At 37.4% G+C, this 16,496-nt stretch overlaps 2 protein-coding genes across 2 annotated transcripts in view; both read right to left on the reverse strand.

Annotated features, from left to right (window-relative positions):
• Positions 1–495: 495 nt before the first annotated feature.
• Positions 496–10,646, reverse strand: nop14 (NOP14 nucleolar protein). The gene is made up of 19 exons (XM_015398885.1): positions 10,481–10,646; positions 8,754–8,936; positions 8,250–8,384; positions 7,302–7,443; positions 7,046–7,194; positions 6,813–6,953; positions 6,611–6,733; positions 6,391–6,522; positions 6,002–6,314; positions 5,785–5,915; positions 5,628–5,713; positions 5,387–5,522; positions 4,868–4,969; positions 4,447–4,597; positions 4,200–4,359; positions 1,407–1,554; positions 1,181–1,299; positions 921–1,076; positions 496–837 (listed from the first exon to the last, which is right to left on the reverse strand). The coding sequence occupies exons 2-19, from the start codon at positions 8,934–8,936 to the stop codon at positions 741–743; spliced, it is 2,604 nt and encodes an 867-aa protein (XP_015254371.1). The 5' UTR covers positions 10,481–10,646; the 3' UTR covers positions 496–740.
• Positions 10,647–12,269: 1,623 nt separating this feature from the next.
• The window catches only part of add1 (adducin 1), a gene marked incomplete at its 5' end in the record, with an annotated part of 23,303 nt that continues 19,076 nt past the window's right edge, over positions 12,270–16,496 (reverse strand). Inside the window, one exon of the mRNA XM_015398886.1 lies at positions 12,270–14,083. Within this exon, the coding sequence (XP_015254372.1) occupies positions 13,815–14,083 (269 nt within the window). The remainder of the gene's footprint in view (positions 14,084–16,496) is intronic.

Genomic DNA, 16,496 nt, shown 5'->3' on the forward strand with positions numbered 1-16,496 from the left:
ACCACTCAGGTCTTCTGGCTCCAGCCTGCTCTGCATACCTGGAACCAGAACTAAACATGGAGAAGCAGCATTTAGTTCCTATGCTCCACTTATCTGGAACAAACTTCCAGAAAACTGTAAAAGTGCGGAAAGCCTGAGTTCCTTTAAATCAAGACTAAACACATTTGTTTAGTTAAACAGTTTATCTGAAAAATTTTATTTTCTTTAGTCCAACTGTTCCTTTTTGCTTCTGCAATTTTTATTTTATTTATTTCCTACTTGCTTTGATTCCGTTTTATTTTCCTATATTTTAATCATGTAAAGCACTTTGCATTCTTTGTACTGAATTGTGCAATACAAATTAATTAGCTTTGCCTTGTCACTGAAATGTGTCGCTCTATATGTCCAATCATAACGCCTCTATTACTTTATTGGGAGCATTGGACTATAAATATATTAAAATAGTTGTGGGTGGAGCAACAATGAATGTAGTTTTGCACACAGCGTGTATGAAAGATGTTTTTTTTATTTGCATTGCATATCGTATTGGAGGCATTTCTCACCTGTGACAAACAGCATCTGATTTAACATCAACTAAATGAGAAACTGACAACTTTTAATGTGAAATGATGACGATTAAAAAATGCTTTCAAGAAAAAATGCTGAAGAATCATAAAAACACAACAAAATGTTTATTCCCCAAACATCTGCCTGTACAGGTAAACGGCTCAACTGAAGGAGCCCATATTTAAATTAAGTTTTCACTTTCGCTTCCTCCTTTTCAGAGCTTTCCACTCTCCCTCCTGAGTGGCTAAACTGCCAATGAGCTCCCTCACCTTCCTCTTCCTCTCCGCATCCCTGAAACAAACATTATATATGTTGAAGATGTTACAGGGCTTTGGTTCACATTACTGCACACAAATAAGGAATTAGATCCATACCTGTTCATGACCTCATTAAGCTTTTCTCTGGCCAGGAAGCGAGAGTCCTTCCTGATCTCCCTTAAAGCTCCCTTGAACTCTTTTTTGTACTTGTGCTTTAGTCGCTCCCTCTCTCTCTCCTCTCTGCTGCTGCCGCGCTTCTTTCCATAGTCCAAACTGTTAGAGAACATCAATCGCATTAAAACAAAGGTATATTAATACATTTTTTCCAACCATTTTTAAAATAATGTTAAACTAGAGGATCTGGAAGGAACACCTACACTTCCACAATCTTTGGTGTGAGCAGTTTCAGGGGAATCGGCTTCTTCTTCTCGAACACTAGTCTAGTGTGAGTCACAGGGGCGCTGCTGATAGCTTCCAAGATCTCCCTGTGAAGCTCCTACAGCACAAAAACAAACACTATAATTAACAGAACACAGAAGACAAGGACACAGAGAGAAAGAGCTGAAGGAATGCTCTGCTTCAAGGAAACGGTTTGCCTCTAACCTGTAAAGGATTTGGTAAGGTTTGGGAGGAAAGATGCTTGGAAAGAAGCGTCCTGATTGGCTGGAAGATGTGCATGAAGGAGATGAGGTCTTTGTAGAGCAGACAGCATCTCTTCACCAGGTCGAGGCACGTAGACAAGCAATTCAACCTGGAAAAAAAGCGACAGTGTTAGTAAGGTTTCAGGTTAAAAAAAAACCTGAGAATTCCTGCTGCAAAGGCTGGATTTCTTTTCTTACATGTTCAGAAAAGGACTCTAAGTTTGGAAACGTTTTAGAAACATCTGCTGTGTAACTGTATGTCCTCCAGGGCTGAAACCTTCAATCAGATTAATAGAATATCTAAATTATCATATGTCAACTGACTTGGTAAACAAATCAAATCTTTACCTGCAGTAAATGGGATCTAAAACACGCCATTTGCTAAAAAAAATAAAATAAAATAACGTGCCTAAAGAAAATGAAAACTATTTTCCATTAAGGATTTACATATAAATAAATTCATTTTTAAATGTGCTCAAAGGTTTTCCATATTCGATTTGTTTACTTAGACTAATTAACTCACTAAAAGCAACTCTACTTGTATTAATTGATTCACTGAAAAAATATTACTAGATTAATCGATTACTAAAATAATCGATTGGTGCAGCCCTGAGGTCTTCATCATCACTCGTTAGAGACTAACCTTCATGCGGAGCACTGAGTGGATATTTAGTCACTCCTGAGCGTCCTTTGCAAACAGCAGCTGGTGAGCATGTGTGTGAAAAGCCCACAGGGATGCAGAAATTAAAAAATAACTGGGCACTGAGGTGCGAGGACGTTTATGGTGTGAAGGATATCGATGCTTTGTCCGCTTTGAATGTGTGAATCATTTTTGCGAGAAAAAAAATTGGAAACAGGTTTCTGGCTCTGTTGACTTGTGAAGAAATGCTGTAAATTATTAAATTTAACAAACACACACCATGCCACAATTTTATTTAACTTTAAAAGTGGTCTTCAGTAGATTAGTAAAATTTATTTTCCCCAATTTTTTCATCATCTGAATCATTTCAAGCATCTGATTTATTCTTTTTGACTCATGTCTGTAGTTGGGTAAATAAAAATACAGTTTCTTTTAAAAGCTGCTCAGTTGTACTGTAGCCTGTTTGCAAGCTTTGCTTTGTGCCCACACACCAGCTGCTGCGTGAAAGCATGCCGGTGAGTCAGAATTAACCAAGGGGACGCTCTGAGCTATGAAGCGTGTGCTGGTAAACATGCTACGGCGGTCCGTGTTAGAATTTCACATTCATGCCATGTCAATTAAAGTCACTATCATCAATACATAGAAACATGCAGGTTGAATCAACAGCTTGCTGAAAAAAAACCGCTGATGAATGTTTTTACCTCATAGAACAAATGTTTATTATTTCCTTTCAGGCTGTAAAGATGAAATTATTTGCTCGGAATCTGAACATGTCAGGAAATACAGAGTTTATACCTGAACATGTTTACATGTCAAACGGATTAATACCAAACCAAAACAGGGAGGACTCCCGGCTATCACTAAGATCAGATATTTGGGAACAGTAAGGTTTGTTGTGAGGCTACAGAAGAGAAAAAAGGGGGATTAAACCCAGTGAGCCCGAAACCCATAAATCCTATACGATGCAAGTCAGTAAATGCATCACAGTTATACTCCAGAACTCCAAATAATGCTCCAATGTCACGTCCACACTGACTATATTTTGCTTTGCATGTACCCGTTATCCAAATGCAAAAAGTATTTTAGGTTGTTAAAAAAATGACTTTTCACAACACACTATGATCAAAAAAGCATAATGGCAGCTTATTCATTTCTATTAGGGTGGAACAAATTTCAATATTCAAAATTGTGATTTTTTTTTAAACCAAAATTGAGATTTTGATTTTCCTTTGCACCAACCACAAGCACGTAGAGAAGGGATGCGACAAATGATTAATTTGCAAATTGATTAATCTGTTTAACAATTTATTTGATGAACATTTGGCTATCCGATTGCCGAAGGTTCCTTAAAGAAGACTTTTTGCTAAATCAATCCAGGTGAAACTGAAACTTTTCCACATGAGGAGATCTGGATAGAGCATATTGACAAGATTTTTATCTTTAGATTGTATTAAAAAAAAAGCTGCTTTTTTTTTTTATGGGAATATAGCTAGCATCACGTTAGCCATGCTTGCTTCTTCTTTACACATTTCATCTCAGTGTGGTTATTTTCACCTCCTACTGGCCTGGTATAGCCATTACAGCCTTTGCAGTGTTTTCCTCCCAAAAGAAGTTAAAACAACTATTTGACTAAACTCTAAGTAGAGCAGTACATACAAGTTTCCCCATTCTGAATGCCTTTTATTCCTGTTATTTGTGACACCTGCCAACTTAACCTCCTTTTCAAATTGTTCAGCCATATTACTTTTTACTCTGAATTTCAATCCCTCCGTTTACATCAGCATAAAAATGTGTTCAACCTAATTTTAGTTCCTGATTTTTCCATCTTTATCTGCAGGTTTTAACTTTGTGTCTTTTTTAAGATTGTATTAAGATTCTCTACATACCAAAACTTATCAGTTTGTTTCTGTGGTAGTTTGCTTGATCACATGAGTCATGCTTCTTGATCAGATTAGTTTGGAATGAATTAAATAGGCTGCAGAGGCCAAACACATCAATACTAACAAAATGCAGCCTTTGGTTAATGTCAGCTAAACAGATTTATCAGAGGAGCTATAAAGTATCTCCTGAGGGTGTGAGGCAGCTAGATAAAATGGCAGCCTCCTCTTGTCTCACCTGTAGTGGTCTCTGTCCAGATCACTTTTGAGCTCCATCTGCTGGGTAGCAGACAGCGGGAGGTTTTTCTTGCTCCAGTTCCTACAGGACTCAGAGTTAGAAAGCACAAGCAGATCACAGTGCTTCCCCGATGGTCTGAAGGGGGGAACCGCCATGCGACCTGCAAAACATTGTTAAAGTAAGTCGGATCTGCTCCACCTCAGATCAGCGCATGAACCGAAACCAGGAGTAAAACACATCAACATACCAGAGGCCTCGTCCTGCACAGCCACCTGGAGCGTTCCACTGAGGAAGTTGATAAGCTCCGGCAGGAAGCGCTTGGAAAAGGAGACGTACTCAACAGCCAGACAGCACAGAACTAAACCAGAGGTTAGGTCCTGTAACGATCTCACAGGACACTAAAAAAAAAAAAAAAGCACAAAACACACAGACAAAAAGATGAGTGCTACCATAGATATGAAAGATGTTTAGTGTCTCGATGGGAGAAAACAACAATCTAGTAGAAATATTAAATCTATAAAGTGTCAAACATGTTTCAGCTATTTATATAAAGAGATATCAGGTCTAATAAAAATACACAAAATTACATCTTGCCATGTAAATAAAGAGGAAAAAAGCTCAGAGAATGACAACAATTAGCTCTCATTGCACGGATTGTCTCATATTACCTTAGTTAGAGTCTGGCTGATGTAAAGCAGCGCTGGAGTCGTTACAGGATGCCTGAAATCTGAGGTTGGAAACAGCAGCGCCGCCACTTTCAGGTAAACCAGCTGGAAAACAAAAACAAGCTTTAAATACAGCTGTAATTAACACGTACATAGTATCAACATTTGCTGTAAGATTCAGGGTCACAACTAATCCTGGGAATGCTTACATCTGGGAAAATTTCACAGCTGCAGCAAAGCAGTTTTGCCAAAACTACATATAAAGTGTGCATGAAGGGATACCGGGGGAAAGGCCTTTTTTTGTCCTACCACCACAGAGATAAACATGAATGGTTTGTTCATCTCTAATGAGATAACTGTAATTCTGTCAAACAATTGTAGTGGATTACTTTAAAAAAAAAAATGAAATACCAGGAGACTAAAACTGTTCTTTTGTTGTTGATAAAACCATAAACATGAAGCAAAATGAACACACCAACCCTGATCCAAAAAACTAAGAAAATCTAAATCAATAAATCATACCATGTCTAATGTAGGGAAAGCAGCATGACCTTTGACCTCAATCACCTCCTCCATGCTGTGAGCAGCATCTCTGAGGATGCTCTGCATCGCCTGGCAGGCTGCTTCAGGAAACATTTGGCATAAAGCGTAGAGCTCCCTTTGAAAAAACAAACAAAAACATATGAGGAGAAATGTTAACAAATACAGTTTAAGGCTCCATTTTCAGCCTGGGATGTTAAAGTCAGCCACTTTGTAAACTCACGGGATGAGTTTATCTACGGTGCAGAGCTCAGGTGGGCTCCTTGTAGCCAGCTCTCCCATGTACTCCATCAGAAAGCCCACAAGTTTCTGAAACAGAGAGAAGAAACTTAATTTCATGCAAACTTCTCTAGGAAAATGACAGTTTTACCTGGACGTACCTGCAGCTTGGCTTTATTTCCTGCAGCCAAACTCGGGTGGTTGCACTTCTGGGTCCTGGCTACAATAAGGCGCTGGTTGTCAGGCGTGTGACCATGAAGCAAATCTTTTAGGTCTTGGTAGCTTTCAGGCGCTAAGTTAGAAGAACAGATTTTTTATTTGTGGATTCGTAGAAGTCAACAGAAATCCTGCGTCTGTGTGAGGAGTGAGTGTAGTCACCGGTGAAGGTGTAGGGGAGCTCTGCTTTGGCGGCCTCCTGCTGAGCCTTCAGCTCCTCTCTGCTCAGACTCCTCTGCTGCTTAGAGCTGCTCCCCTGGTCGTCCTGCTTACTCTCCTCATCCTCACTGTCCTGCTCAGATTCCAGGTCCGAGTGGCCCTCCTCATCTTCACTACTGCCCTCCTCTTGCTGCTCTTCTTCTTCATCATCATCATCATCATCACCATCATCATCATCTTCTTCCTCTGCATCTGATCCTTCTTCCTCTTCTTCCTTGTCGTCTTCAGTCTCCTCTGCAATGTTCCACTTTCCATCCTTTTAGGAATAAAAGATGTTTAGAAAATAAAATCCAAGCCTTAGAGCCTATCCGTCTAATTTGGAACTCAGATACCTGATAAGAGAGCGTCTTCTTGTCGTGTTGGTCCAAGTCGAAGCCGTCGTTCAGGTCGTCGGCAGACATGTGGACTTGGCTCTGCACGTTTTCCCCGCCTTCATCTCCCATCATCCTCCTCAGACGGTCAGCCTGAGGAAACGTGCAGTGGATTAAACTCTGCCTCACAAAGGTACTAAAAAATAAGAATTAAGGCAGCCAGAGGGTTTAGTGCTTTCACCTCCAGCTTTTTCAGTTTCTCCTCCTCCTCTCTGGCCAGCTCCTCAGGGGTCTTCATCTTCTCTGAGGGCTGAGCCTTCATCTCGAAGCCGAGCTCTCGGACGATCATGTCGTACTCCTCTGGCTGGGAAGCCCAAATAAAAAGCAGAAATCAGAGGAGGACCATGTGGAAACAGAAGCAGTTCGATGTTTGGAATCCTTACCTTCGGTTTCTCCTCCAGTTTGTCGGCTTGTTCTGAATTTTTCGGTGCTTTTTTCACCATCAGAGCCTGAATGCTTTTCCATTCCTGATCCAGCTTCTCAGTCAGCTCCTGCGCCTCCTCTTTCTGCACCTGACGCTCCCTCTATAAGCAGATGAATGAAATAGTCAGATAATTTTTTAAAGTTTAAACCCATCCTACATGGTTCTACCAGGAGTACTGTTCGATCAGCTGACCTTCTCCTGCTTGGACTTCTGGATGAGCTCTTCAATCAGCTCCTGTCTGGATTTGGTCTTCTGACCACTCTGCTCTTCCTGCTGGTCCTCCCCAGATTTCTTTCTCAAGAGACCCCCTCCGCCTCCGAAATGGGAGGCAGTCAGCTCAGCTGGACAAAAAAAAAAAAAAAATTCAGAAAATATGTAAAAATCCGAGTAAGTTCAGAGGAAACATTAGGAAATCCAAGCAAACAAAATGCAGGTGTTTCGGTCTCACCTGATAAAAGTCCTTTCTCTTCCGATTCATCGTCGCTGCCAACAGCATCATTGAATTTCTCTATTTCAGCCAACGACTGGCCGTAGTGAGTCAGCTCCTCTTCCTCATTCAAGTTGTAAATGTCTCGTTTTTCATGGACTCTCTAAGAATACGACACCAAAGTAAGAGATTATGTCAAGATCAGGTTAGGAAGAGCTTTTTTTCTTTCCTCAGTAATGCTTCTTAGTTTAACACAAAAGGAAAGAATCAGTAGAAACTTTTGAGATATTCAGTAGATCTAATCTTTTTTTTTTCCTAATCAACAGTTTTTTCTGTTGCACTTTTTAGCCATAAATCATATATGGTTGGAAAACCTGTTTAACTTCACCTAAATGTTGCCACGTGAAACGTTGCTATAGGAAACATATTTGTCCGGCAGCATGGTTGAGTTTCTGGAGGACAAAGCCAAGGAGCTTTTGATGGAGGCAATATGATGCCTCTATCAAAAGGGCGACGCAACAAATCCGTATCTCCACCCTATGGGACCAAACTCCATCCTTCAAGTAATCAATCATTGCCCCAACAGGACATTTTAAAGAGACTATCTTCAAAATTTTGTCTTGATGAGGAAGAAACTTTCTGTGTTGGTAAATCTAGCTTAGCTTAGCCTGCTGGATGGAAAAGTGTGAGACCAGCGTGCAGAGAAGGTGTCAGACTCATATCTCTATAAGGTTCCTTCAAGCACTACTAAGGACTCACTTTGTTAAATCAATAAATAAGACATAAAATAAACAAGACATTACATTTTTGTTCTTTTTTGAAGCCTTGAAGCATCAGGCAATAGATGATATCAATCAAAAACATATAGCATTGTTACAATAGAGAACTAACTGTTAACTGTTCTTCACTTTTGTGCCAAATGTATAAAAAGGAACCAAGTCCAACAGAATCCTTTAGGACGTCACCAACCTGTCTTTCAATGGTGAACCTCTGCAGGATTTTGTCTTCTGGAGCCATCTTGGAATCATATTCTCCAAGGCGTCGGTCGATTAATTTGTTAGACTTGTTTTTCTGTTTGTACTCCTTCAAGAGTGTCTCTTTTCTCTACAGATAAACAAAAAATAAGAAAGTTTTATAAGTGATTTCCTTGTAAACGAGTATTTTTATCTATTCCCTCTTAACTTAAAATGAAAACACACAATCAAAAAACTTTTTTGCCTTAATAAATGAAATAATATTTAGATAACAGTTTAAAGTGTCGAATCAAAAATTATTTTTGACCATTTGGCGATCTAAAGCATTTAACTGTGACAAAAAAAGGGGAAAAAAAAGAAAGAAATATTTAATGATGTAAACCTTTTTTTTTTACAGTACTGTCGATGTGCTTTAAAAACCAACAAAATAAAATAATCAGGCTGTAAAGACAAACAAGTCAGAGGCGTCTTTATAAAAAAAAGCAGAGCGGTTTCTCACCTTGCTGATGGCTTTGGAGCGAGATACCCCCGGCAGACCCACATCATGTTTGCTTTTCCTCCCCAGAACATCAAACTTCTTTCGGTTGATTTTTACCTCAAAAGGATTGTTTTTGATCTCAGTGGCGGTTTTGGTTTTACGAACTTTGTCAGCCAGGTTCTTCCTTTTAGGTGGCTTTCCCATCTGTGACCAGAAACACATTTATTACCCTTCTTAAATAAAGTTTCCCACACCTCCTCAGTAACAAAATTGCATAATTTAAAACAACTTTTATTGTCGTTTACTAAACGTTTCGACATTTCATTTAGTACAGCTTTTCAAGACAGTCAATAAACTTAAAGTGCAGAAGTGATCAAATGTAAACAGTGTGGCAGAAAAAACATAGGGCAAAAAATGCATTTATATGGAAGCTCAGAGCATTAATATACAGGGTGCAAATATGCAGTATTTTTGGTTTGGTATTATCAGTGTGATGCAGAGTTTTTGACATGATTCAGAGTTTTTTCAACAGCTGTCTGATGGCAGTGGGGAAGATACTGTTGCAGAAACTGCTAGACCTGCATCGAATGCTGCAAAGCATCTTCCTAGAGAGAAGCAGGGAGTCCTCTGTCCTTTTCTTTTAAGCCACATCCTAAAGTGTTAACACAAACGTTCAACACGGATTTTGTTTTTATTTTTATGAAACTTGCAAGAAAAAATACAACAGGAAGGAGGGCAGTAGTGGCCTAGTAGTTAGGGCAAAGAGTTTGGAATCCTGAGGTTCTGAGTTTGAGCGCCACTTCCACAGACTGCCACTCTGGGTCCCTGAGCAAGACCCTTACTGCTCCTCGGGAGCTACACAATGGCAGCCCACTGCTCCCCAAGGGGATGGGTTAAATGCAGAGAGTGAATTTCATTGCTTTATACTTGTAACAGTATAATGAACATAAAAAAGCTGGGGTAAAAAAAAAAAGAAAAAAAAAAAGAATGAATAAATGGTGAATCAACAGACAAGTCAGTAAATGGATGGATGGTGGATGGATGGATGCACAGATGTTCAGTGGAAACAATGGATGGATGATCATCATACATGCTGATGATTAGGGCTGAAACAATTAATCGGATTAATCAATTATTATCAATTATTGAAATATTTGTCAACTAATTTAACAATCTATTAATCATTAACTGGAATATAGAGACTGTAAAACAGCCCTTGAGCTAACAGAGCATCCCACTTACAAACATTTTTAATATATTTTGCCTTAAAGATAAAAACTTTTATTATGTCAACATGCTCTATGCAGAACTCCTAACATCTTTCTGCTCTATTCGATTATTAATCGATTCATCGACAAAAATAATAGACAGATTAACCGATTTGCAAAATAATCGTTAGTTGCAGCTCTGCTGATGGGATGCCGAACTTTTCAGACCTAAAACACATTAAACTGGCAGCTCAGATTCTCTCACTCCTCTATTTCTAAAGAAATAATTAGAGCAAACAGTGAAACTTCCCCTATAAGACTGACCATCACAAGAACTCAAAGCTCTCAGCACGTTAATCAACATTAGCCCTTCCACACATAGCAGCCTGATTTCCAGCAGCTGGAACATTAAATCAAACAATTTGTTAAACTAAAGTAACTGTTAATGAAATTACGGCTGAACTAAAGATAAAAAGGAATAAAAAACAGCAAATGTTAGTCATAGCAGATTGTAAACATACAAACAGAATACATATTTACCTTGAAGCCACACCTAGAAGTCCAAATATAAGAACCACCAGGTCTTAAAGTCAAACTAAAGTCGTTATGACCGGAGATAATTCTATATATATATATATTTATATCATTTGGTATCCACGTTTCCTCACAAGGTTTCCATTTCCGAGCGTGTTCACGGGTCACGACACCAGAATTACTTCCTGTATCAGTTTTGATAACAGCGCCCCTAGCGGCCACACCTGGCTCGGTTTTAATTTCTTCATTTTTAGCGTTTTGACTGCAGTAACCAGACAAAAATACTATAAAATGCACATAAATAAATGCTTTAAGAAATAAGTGATAAATAAATAAATAAAATTGAATATAACGGACATTAAATAAATAAGGTAATTATAACAAAGGTGAATAAACAAATCAGCTAATAAAAAAAAGAAAAAAAAATATATATATATACCGTATATATATATATATATATATATGTCTCACTGTATAATTTAATTTCTACCTGTATAATTTAATTTCTACCTGTATAATTTAATTTCTATTGTATTTTGGGGTGGCAATTAATTGTATGCTTATTTATTTTTGGAGCATTTATTTATATCTGCATTTATTTCTAATTATGGCAAAGTTGGTCCTCCATACATTAGTACCAAGTGAGCTGTTTAATTAGAAATTGCAAGGTTTCAAAGACAATATGGTTTAGATAAAAAAAAAAAAAAAAAGCAAAAAAATTAAGCAATCTGTGAAATTACGATGCTCTCCAAAGAGAATACTTATATCAAATGATGCTCTAATGTAGCCTTTTTTGGACAATTTAGAATAGAAATAGAAGATCAAGATTAAAATAGAAGAGGTAACATGGAAAAACATTTTAAAAAAAGGCTCTAAATCCAATACACCAGTCAAATTTAGAGGGCAAGAATCCTCTGATTCAAAAAAATTTGCTCTTTTTAGGGTAAACTGTAAACTAAGCCACCCAAAGGAAACCCTAAACACTTAGTGAAGGCATTAATACACACCATACACTTTATTCTGAAGGTAGAACAGCTAAATACTACTATGAAACAGGTTAATGGGACATTTCTTAATAGTGACCAAATTAATCATTTTCTAGCCAAAGTAATTTCAGAGAGCATTGGGAAAGGTACTGTTCTCTCTACTTTAAAACAAGGGATTACTGTAATCATGCTGTAATCCCTAAAGAGTACGATAGTGTTTGATGTTGTATGTAAAAAAATAAAATTGGTAAAATAACTAGGGTATGAGAAATTTATCAACATTTCAAGCTCTTTAATAAAAGCATACACCTTAATAATCTTTAGCCTAACTTTAGGCTCAATGATATGAAATAAATATTCCTATTATATTGTCTCTTGAAGCAAGAAAATATATTTTTTTTTTACTTGGTGTAAGGAGCTACATAAAATCATGTTGATTTAGATATAACACCTAATATATTACTGATCTTCTGTATGAGACTTATTATAAATGTAAGTTTTAAATGATATTATTTAACTTTGTACAATCTTAACCAATGTTTTTTTTTCTAGGCCTAAAAAAAACAAACTGAAAACAAAATCAAGTGCAAAACTATAGCCGATACTAATGAACAAAACTAAACCACAAAAGCATATTTCTGCCAATGTGTGCCTTTTGCAAGTTTTCCACGTTTTATTACATTAAAACTGTCAAACTTTCACATATTAAGAAATATGTTAAACCGAGAAAAAAAAAAAAACAGGATGCAAAATTAATATTTCAGCGTGCTGCAATTTATGTAAAATATTGAAAACTAGTCACACAATTCTCCTTTTCATGGTAGTGTTTTTATTCAGAGGTGGAACCATGAGAAAGTGGTGGAATAACTTTGTAAATTGAGTAAAAAGAAAATATTTAAATGGGTATAATTCAGATAGATGATACAACTTAGCATGTCTAAAAACAAAACCACCAATAAAGCAGATTTAAAGGATTAGTTGGACATTAGTATTTGCTTCAGCGGAACAGTTGAAATATAACCCACAATCAGTTTGAAGCCCTTCGATGCGATGCAAGTCTATCATCTGTCACCAGTGGTCAATTTCATAAAGCACGTCAAGACTCTCTATTACAGCTGAACGATTCACACAACCTGAAACTGAACATCAAACTGTTTTTTTTTTCCACCCATTGATTGCAGTCACAACAAAAATAGCTTCTTTTGTTCCTCCAGTGTAAATCGTCTTTACTGTTGACAGTGATTCACAGCCTAAGTATCATTCATGGAGAGACTAATTAGCATCACGATTTATGATTCTATGACATGATCAAACATGAAACCTTTTTAATGAATAAATGCAACTGGATAAAAGCAAAATGTATTCCTAAAACTGGGTTTTTAATGACAGAATAAAGGGAATAATCTGATTTATGTAACAAAATGCCACCAGAAACCGATGGAAATATGCAACACTAGATGCAAATTAGCAATGTGAAATTGGGGAGATAATACAAAATAAAAGCTATGATAAAAACAGAAAAAAAAAATACAAATGTACACATTCCTTCATAATATAGGCTTACAGGCAGAGGCAAATACATTGCATGAAGCCTTAGACTGATCCACGAGCACAATGTCAGAAGCAAGGCAGGGCTAATCTTGCATAATGCAGCAGTGTTCTCACTTAATCCGATGTGCAAAGTATTTGACCAACATTAGATTAAGAACCATGTGAGTAAGTAAAACAATGTTTAAAAAAAAAAAAAAAAAAAAAAGGAAAACATTACATGTGGCTGATAGTGATTTCATTGGAGTTATTGCATTTTGGACACGAGCAAACAACCATTAGGGAGAAGCCGGACTGTAGCTCTTCCAGTCTGCAGATTTGTAATAAAATGAGCGCACAGCTTCAGGGTTGCATTTATGCAGTTTATCACTGTCAGAAGTGACCATCAGCTCAGCAGAAGGTACAAGCTTCTTGCCCTGCAGCGGCAGACATATTTGGATACAATCCCTATACATTCTAGTGGTTACATTGGTTAATAGTTAAAAAAGAAAAGAAATAAAAACCTCTAATTTAAGCACGTGAGCCTGTAGTTATAGTCATGCATTTAAGACAAGATGGAGTTGACAAGACTGATTGCACTCACAACTAAAAGCCTTTAATATCTAAACAGAAAAAAAGCCATAATGCGATTGTTTTACACTGTATACACACTAATGAGCAAAAGCAGGTTAAATTTTTAACATATAGAACCGAAGAATAAGTGTGGGAGTGTGGCTCACTTGAAGGGCAAAAGTACAAAACAAAATAAAAGGAACCAAAATGAAGGCGAGGTCAGCCTTATCAAACTTTCTCCAATCTAGGACTGTCTATTTTTTGTTTTTCTTTAGGAAGGAAGGTGTGCGAAACTTCTTTTTCTTTTTGGAGGGGGATTTGCTGGGAGACTCCTCGCCTTCCTGGTCCCCAGCATCAGCGGCCTCCTCCCCTTCAGCTGCCTCGGCGGAAGCAGCGGCTGGAGTGGAGTCTTCAGCGGGGAGAGCCGGAGCATCAGAGGGGTCGTCGGGGGTTAAATCTGGAAGGGTCTGTCTCAGGGTGGCTGCATCACTCTCGTCCTTAAAGGTTTGTTCCGGCAATGACTCTGACGGAGGGGAAAAGCAGGATAGTTAGGGATCTCTGAAGACATACCAACGGTTAAGTGACATTAAGTTCCTACAAATAAAATCCTGATTATGCTGTAAAAGCTGCAGAATCTGCTACCTGAAAAGCAACAACTTCTAATTTCCTGAACATATAACGCAGCTCACAAAGCTGGTGTTTAAATAAAGAACTCTCACCTCCACAGTCATCATTCTAACCAAACCATGAGTCTCCAGGCTAATTAAACACTAAAATAACTAACTTTCCTATAAACCTACCTCCAAACAAACCAAGGATACTCCATCATCACAGCTTATCTCGTATAATGCCAGAAAACAGCATAACAGACTAAACATTCAAGATTTTGTTGTTCCTGTGCACAAACTTCTTGTTTTACCTTCACTTAAACAGGCAAATCTTAATGACTGCAGTTCCCTTGTTCATTTGAACCCTGTGCACAAACAGAATAAACAAGTACAGGTGACAGTCCAAGATTTACAAATGTTTGCAATGATAGAAACACGCAGCAGTTCAGCCTGGAGCTGTTCCTATCAATGCCTCATTGGTCATTCAGTTAGTTATAAAAACACAAAACATCTATATGTTGCTTAAGCATTAAAAGTGCAAAAAGATATTAGGCTTAATTCTATCCAAGTCGCCACTAGAGCCAAATAAAGAAATTTAAAAAAATCTTCAAAGCTTGTAATTTTGTGTTTCCAGACACAGAATAAAGTTTTGATAAGGATCAGACTGTTTTAAAGGCAAAATGATTTAGTTCAGGTTTATACTGCAGATAATTTGGGTTTTAGATTGCAGCTTATAAAATAGTATCAGATTTCTACAGACCCCGTGTTACTGATATGAAGATCTAAAGGATCCTAGCTAAATTAACATCTCTATTGGATAATGTTTCCCACCCCGTTCATGAAGCTGTTGCAAAACAAGAAAGTTCCTTCAGTGACAGACTGCTGCACCCTAAATGCACCAGGGAGCGTTATGTAATAAATAGATCCTTCCTCCCAGCAGCTGTAAGACTCAATAACCATCACTGTTCCCAACAACCTCAATAAGTTGTTACATTCATGCTGATTTTGCACAGTTTCTACCTAAGTCAGTTAAATAACATGCTGCTGTCATTTTGCACATCCCTGATGTTGCTGCTATTTTCAAATATCCATTACCGTAAAAATGTCCATAGCTGTATATTGGTTATTTAATCTCCAGGTGCACAGTTTTTATATTGTTTAAACATTTAACAGTACAGTATTTTATTTATTTTTTAACTCTTCACCATCATGTTATTTTTATTTCTAAGGTCCAATTTGTGAGACCATTTTTGCTATAATCTTTTTCCTGCTGTAGACACCAGAATTTCCCCATTGTGGGACAATTAAAGGGATTTTCTATTCTATAGCACACTTCAGTTAGGTTAGCAGCTCAATGTTAGCCTATAGCATACTGCTATGCTGTGGTTTTGATCCAAGTTTAAACAAATTGAGTCACAGATGATGTAACAAACTGGGACAAATAACACATTACCTTTCAGAGGACCAACCTGTAGTAAATTACTTCAGAAAAGTGCTGGTAATACAACCGGTAGGAAGATTGTGTGACCAATTGCTGCTTTTTGTACCCTTAAAAGGTTCCAAAATGAAATGTATTTTGTAGGTTGGCTCTAAAAACCAATAGAACTGATATATTTTTTGTGTTTTCCAAACAAGCTGATAACCTTCAGTTATTGGATATGGACACATCTTTTACGCTTTAACTTGAGGGGTGGCAGCTAAGAAGGGTTAATATTGTACAGCTTTGCTTTAAAAATGCAGCAAATATAAAGATTAGAGATCCACTGATTCAATATCATCATCTCTATCAGTCCCGATATTTAAGACACTTGTAGTCTATCAGTGAAAATTGATCCATGGATATCTTTAGTCATATAGTTTCTATAGAGAATTTCAGTTTGGTTTAAAACCTCTTGAACAGCAGGAAAGTTTACCATTTTATGGGTATCTGTCTGTTATTCAATATGGTCATCAGGATAGAATTTAATTTGTTGAAATAATCTATTGGTTCATGACCTTGTTTCCTGACCTTAAAGGTGCAGAAGACAATCTTTTATTTCCAGATGGATCATCTAAACAAGTGGTCCTCTTAATTATGAATCATTCTGATATGTTTACATATGGCCGTCCTACGTGCTCGTCCCATTAGCTATTTTTTTCTGCTCATGCTCAATTTCGGGCGTGTATCTGTGGTCAGGGTTCCTACAGCATAAGGCAAGTTAAATTCAAGACTTTTTAAGACTTTTTAATGCCACTTGAAATAAAAATTTAAGACCAAATTCACAAGAAACACAAGAACCTGCTTGCGACAACTTAACCCAAAGGTTTATTTTAACATAAAACACTACA

The sequence above is a fragment of the Cyprinodon variegatus genome, unplaced genomic scaffold (genome assembly GCF_000732505.1).
Source record: "Cyprinodon variegatus isolate N-32 unplaced genomic scaffold, C_variegatus-1.0 Scaffold970, whole genome shotgun sequence".
NCBI lineage: Eukaryota > Metazoa > Chordata > Actinopteri > Cyprinodontiformes > Cyprinodontidae > Cyprinodon > Cyprinodon variegatus.

What these genes read in the sequence shown, in the direction of transcription:
- nop14 (XM_015398885.1), bottom strand. Translation starts at nt 8,936, where the DNA reads ATGGGAAAGCCACCTAAAAGGAAGAACCTGGCTGACAAAGTTCGTAAA. An exon ending in GGTTCACCATTGAAAGACAG is followed by an intron (nt 7,444 to 8,249) that starts GTTGGTGACGTC and finishes TCGTATTCTTAG; the next exon opens with AGAGTCCATGAAAAACGAGA. An exon ending in AGAAGACGCTCTCTTATCAG is followed by an intron (nt 6,315 to 6,390) that starts GTATCTGAGTTC and finishes TATTCCTAAAAG; the next exon opens with GATGGAAAGTGGAACATTGC.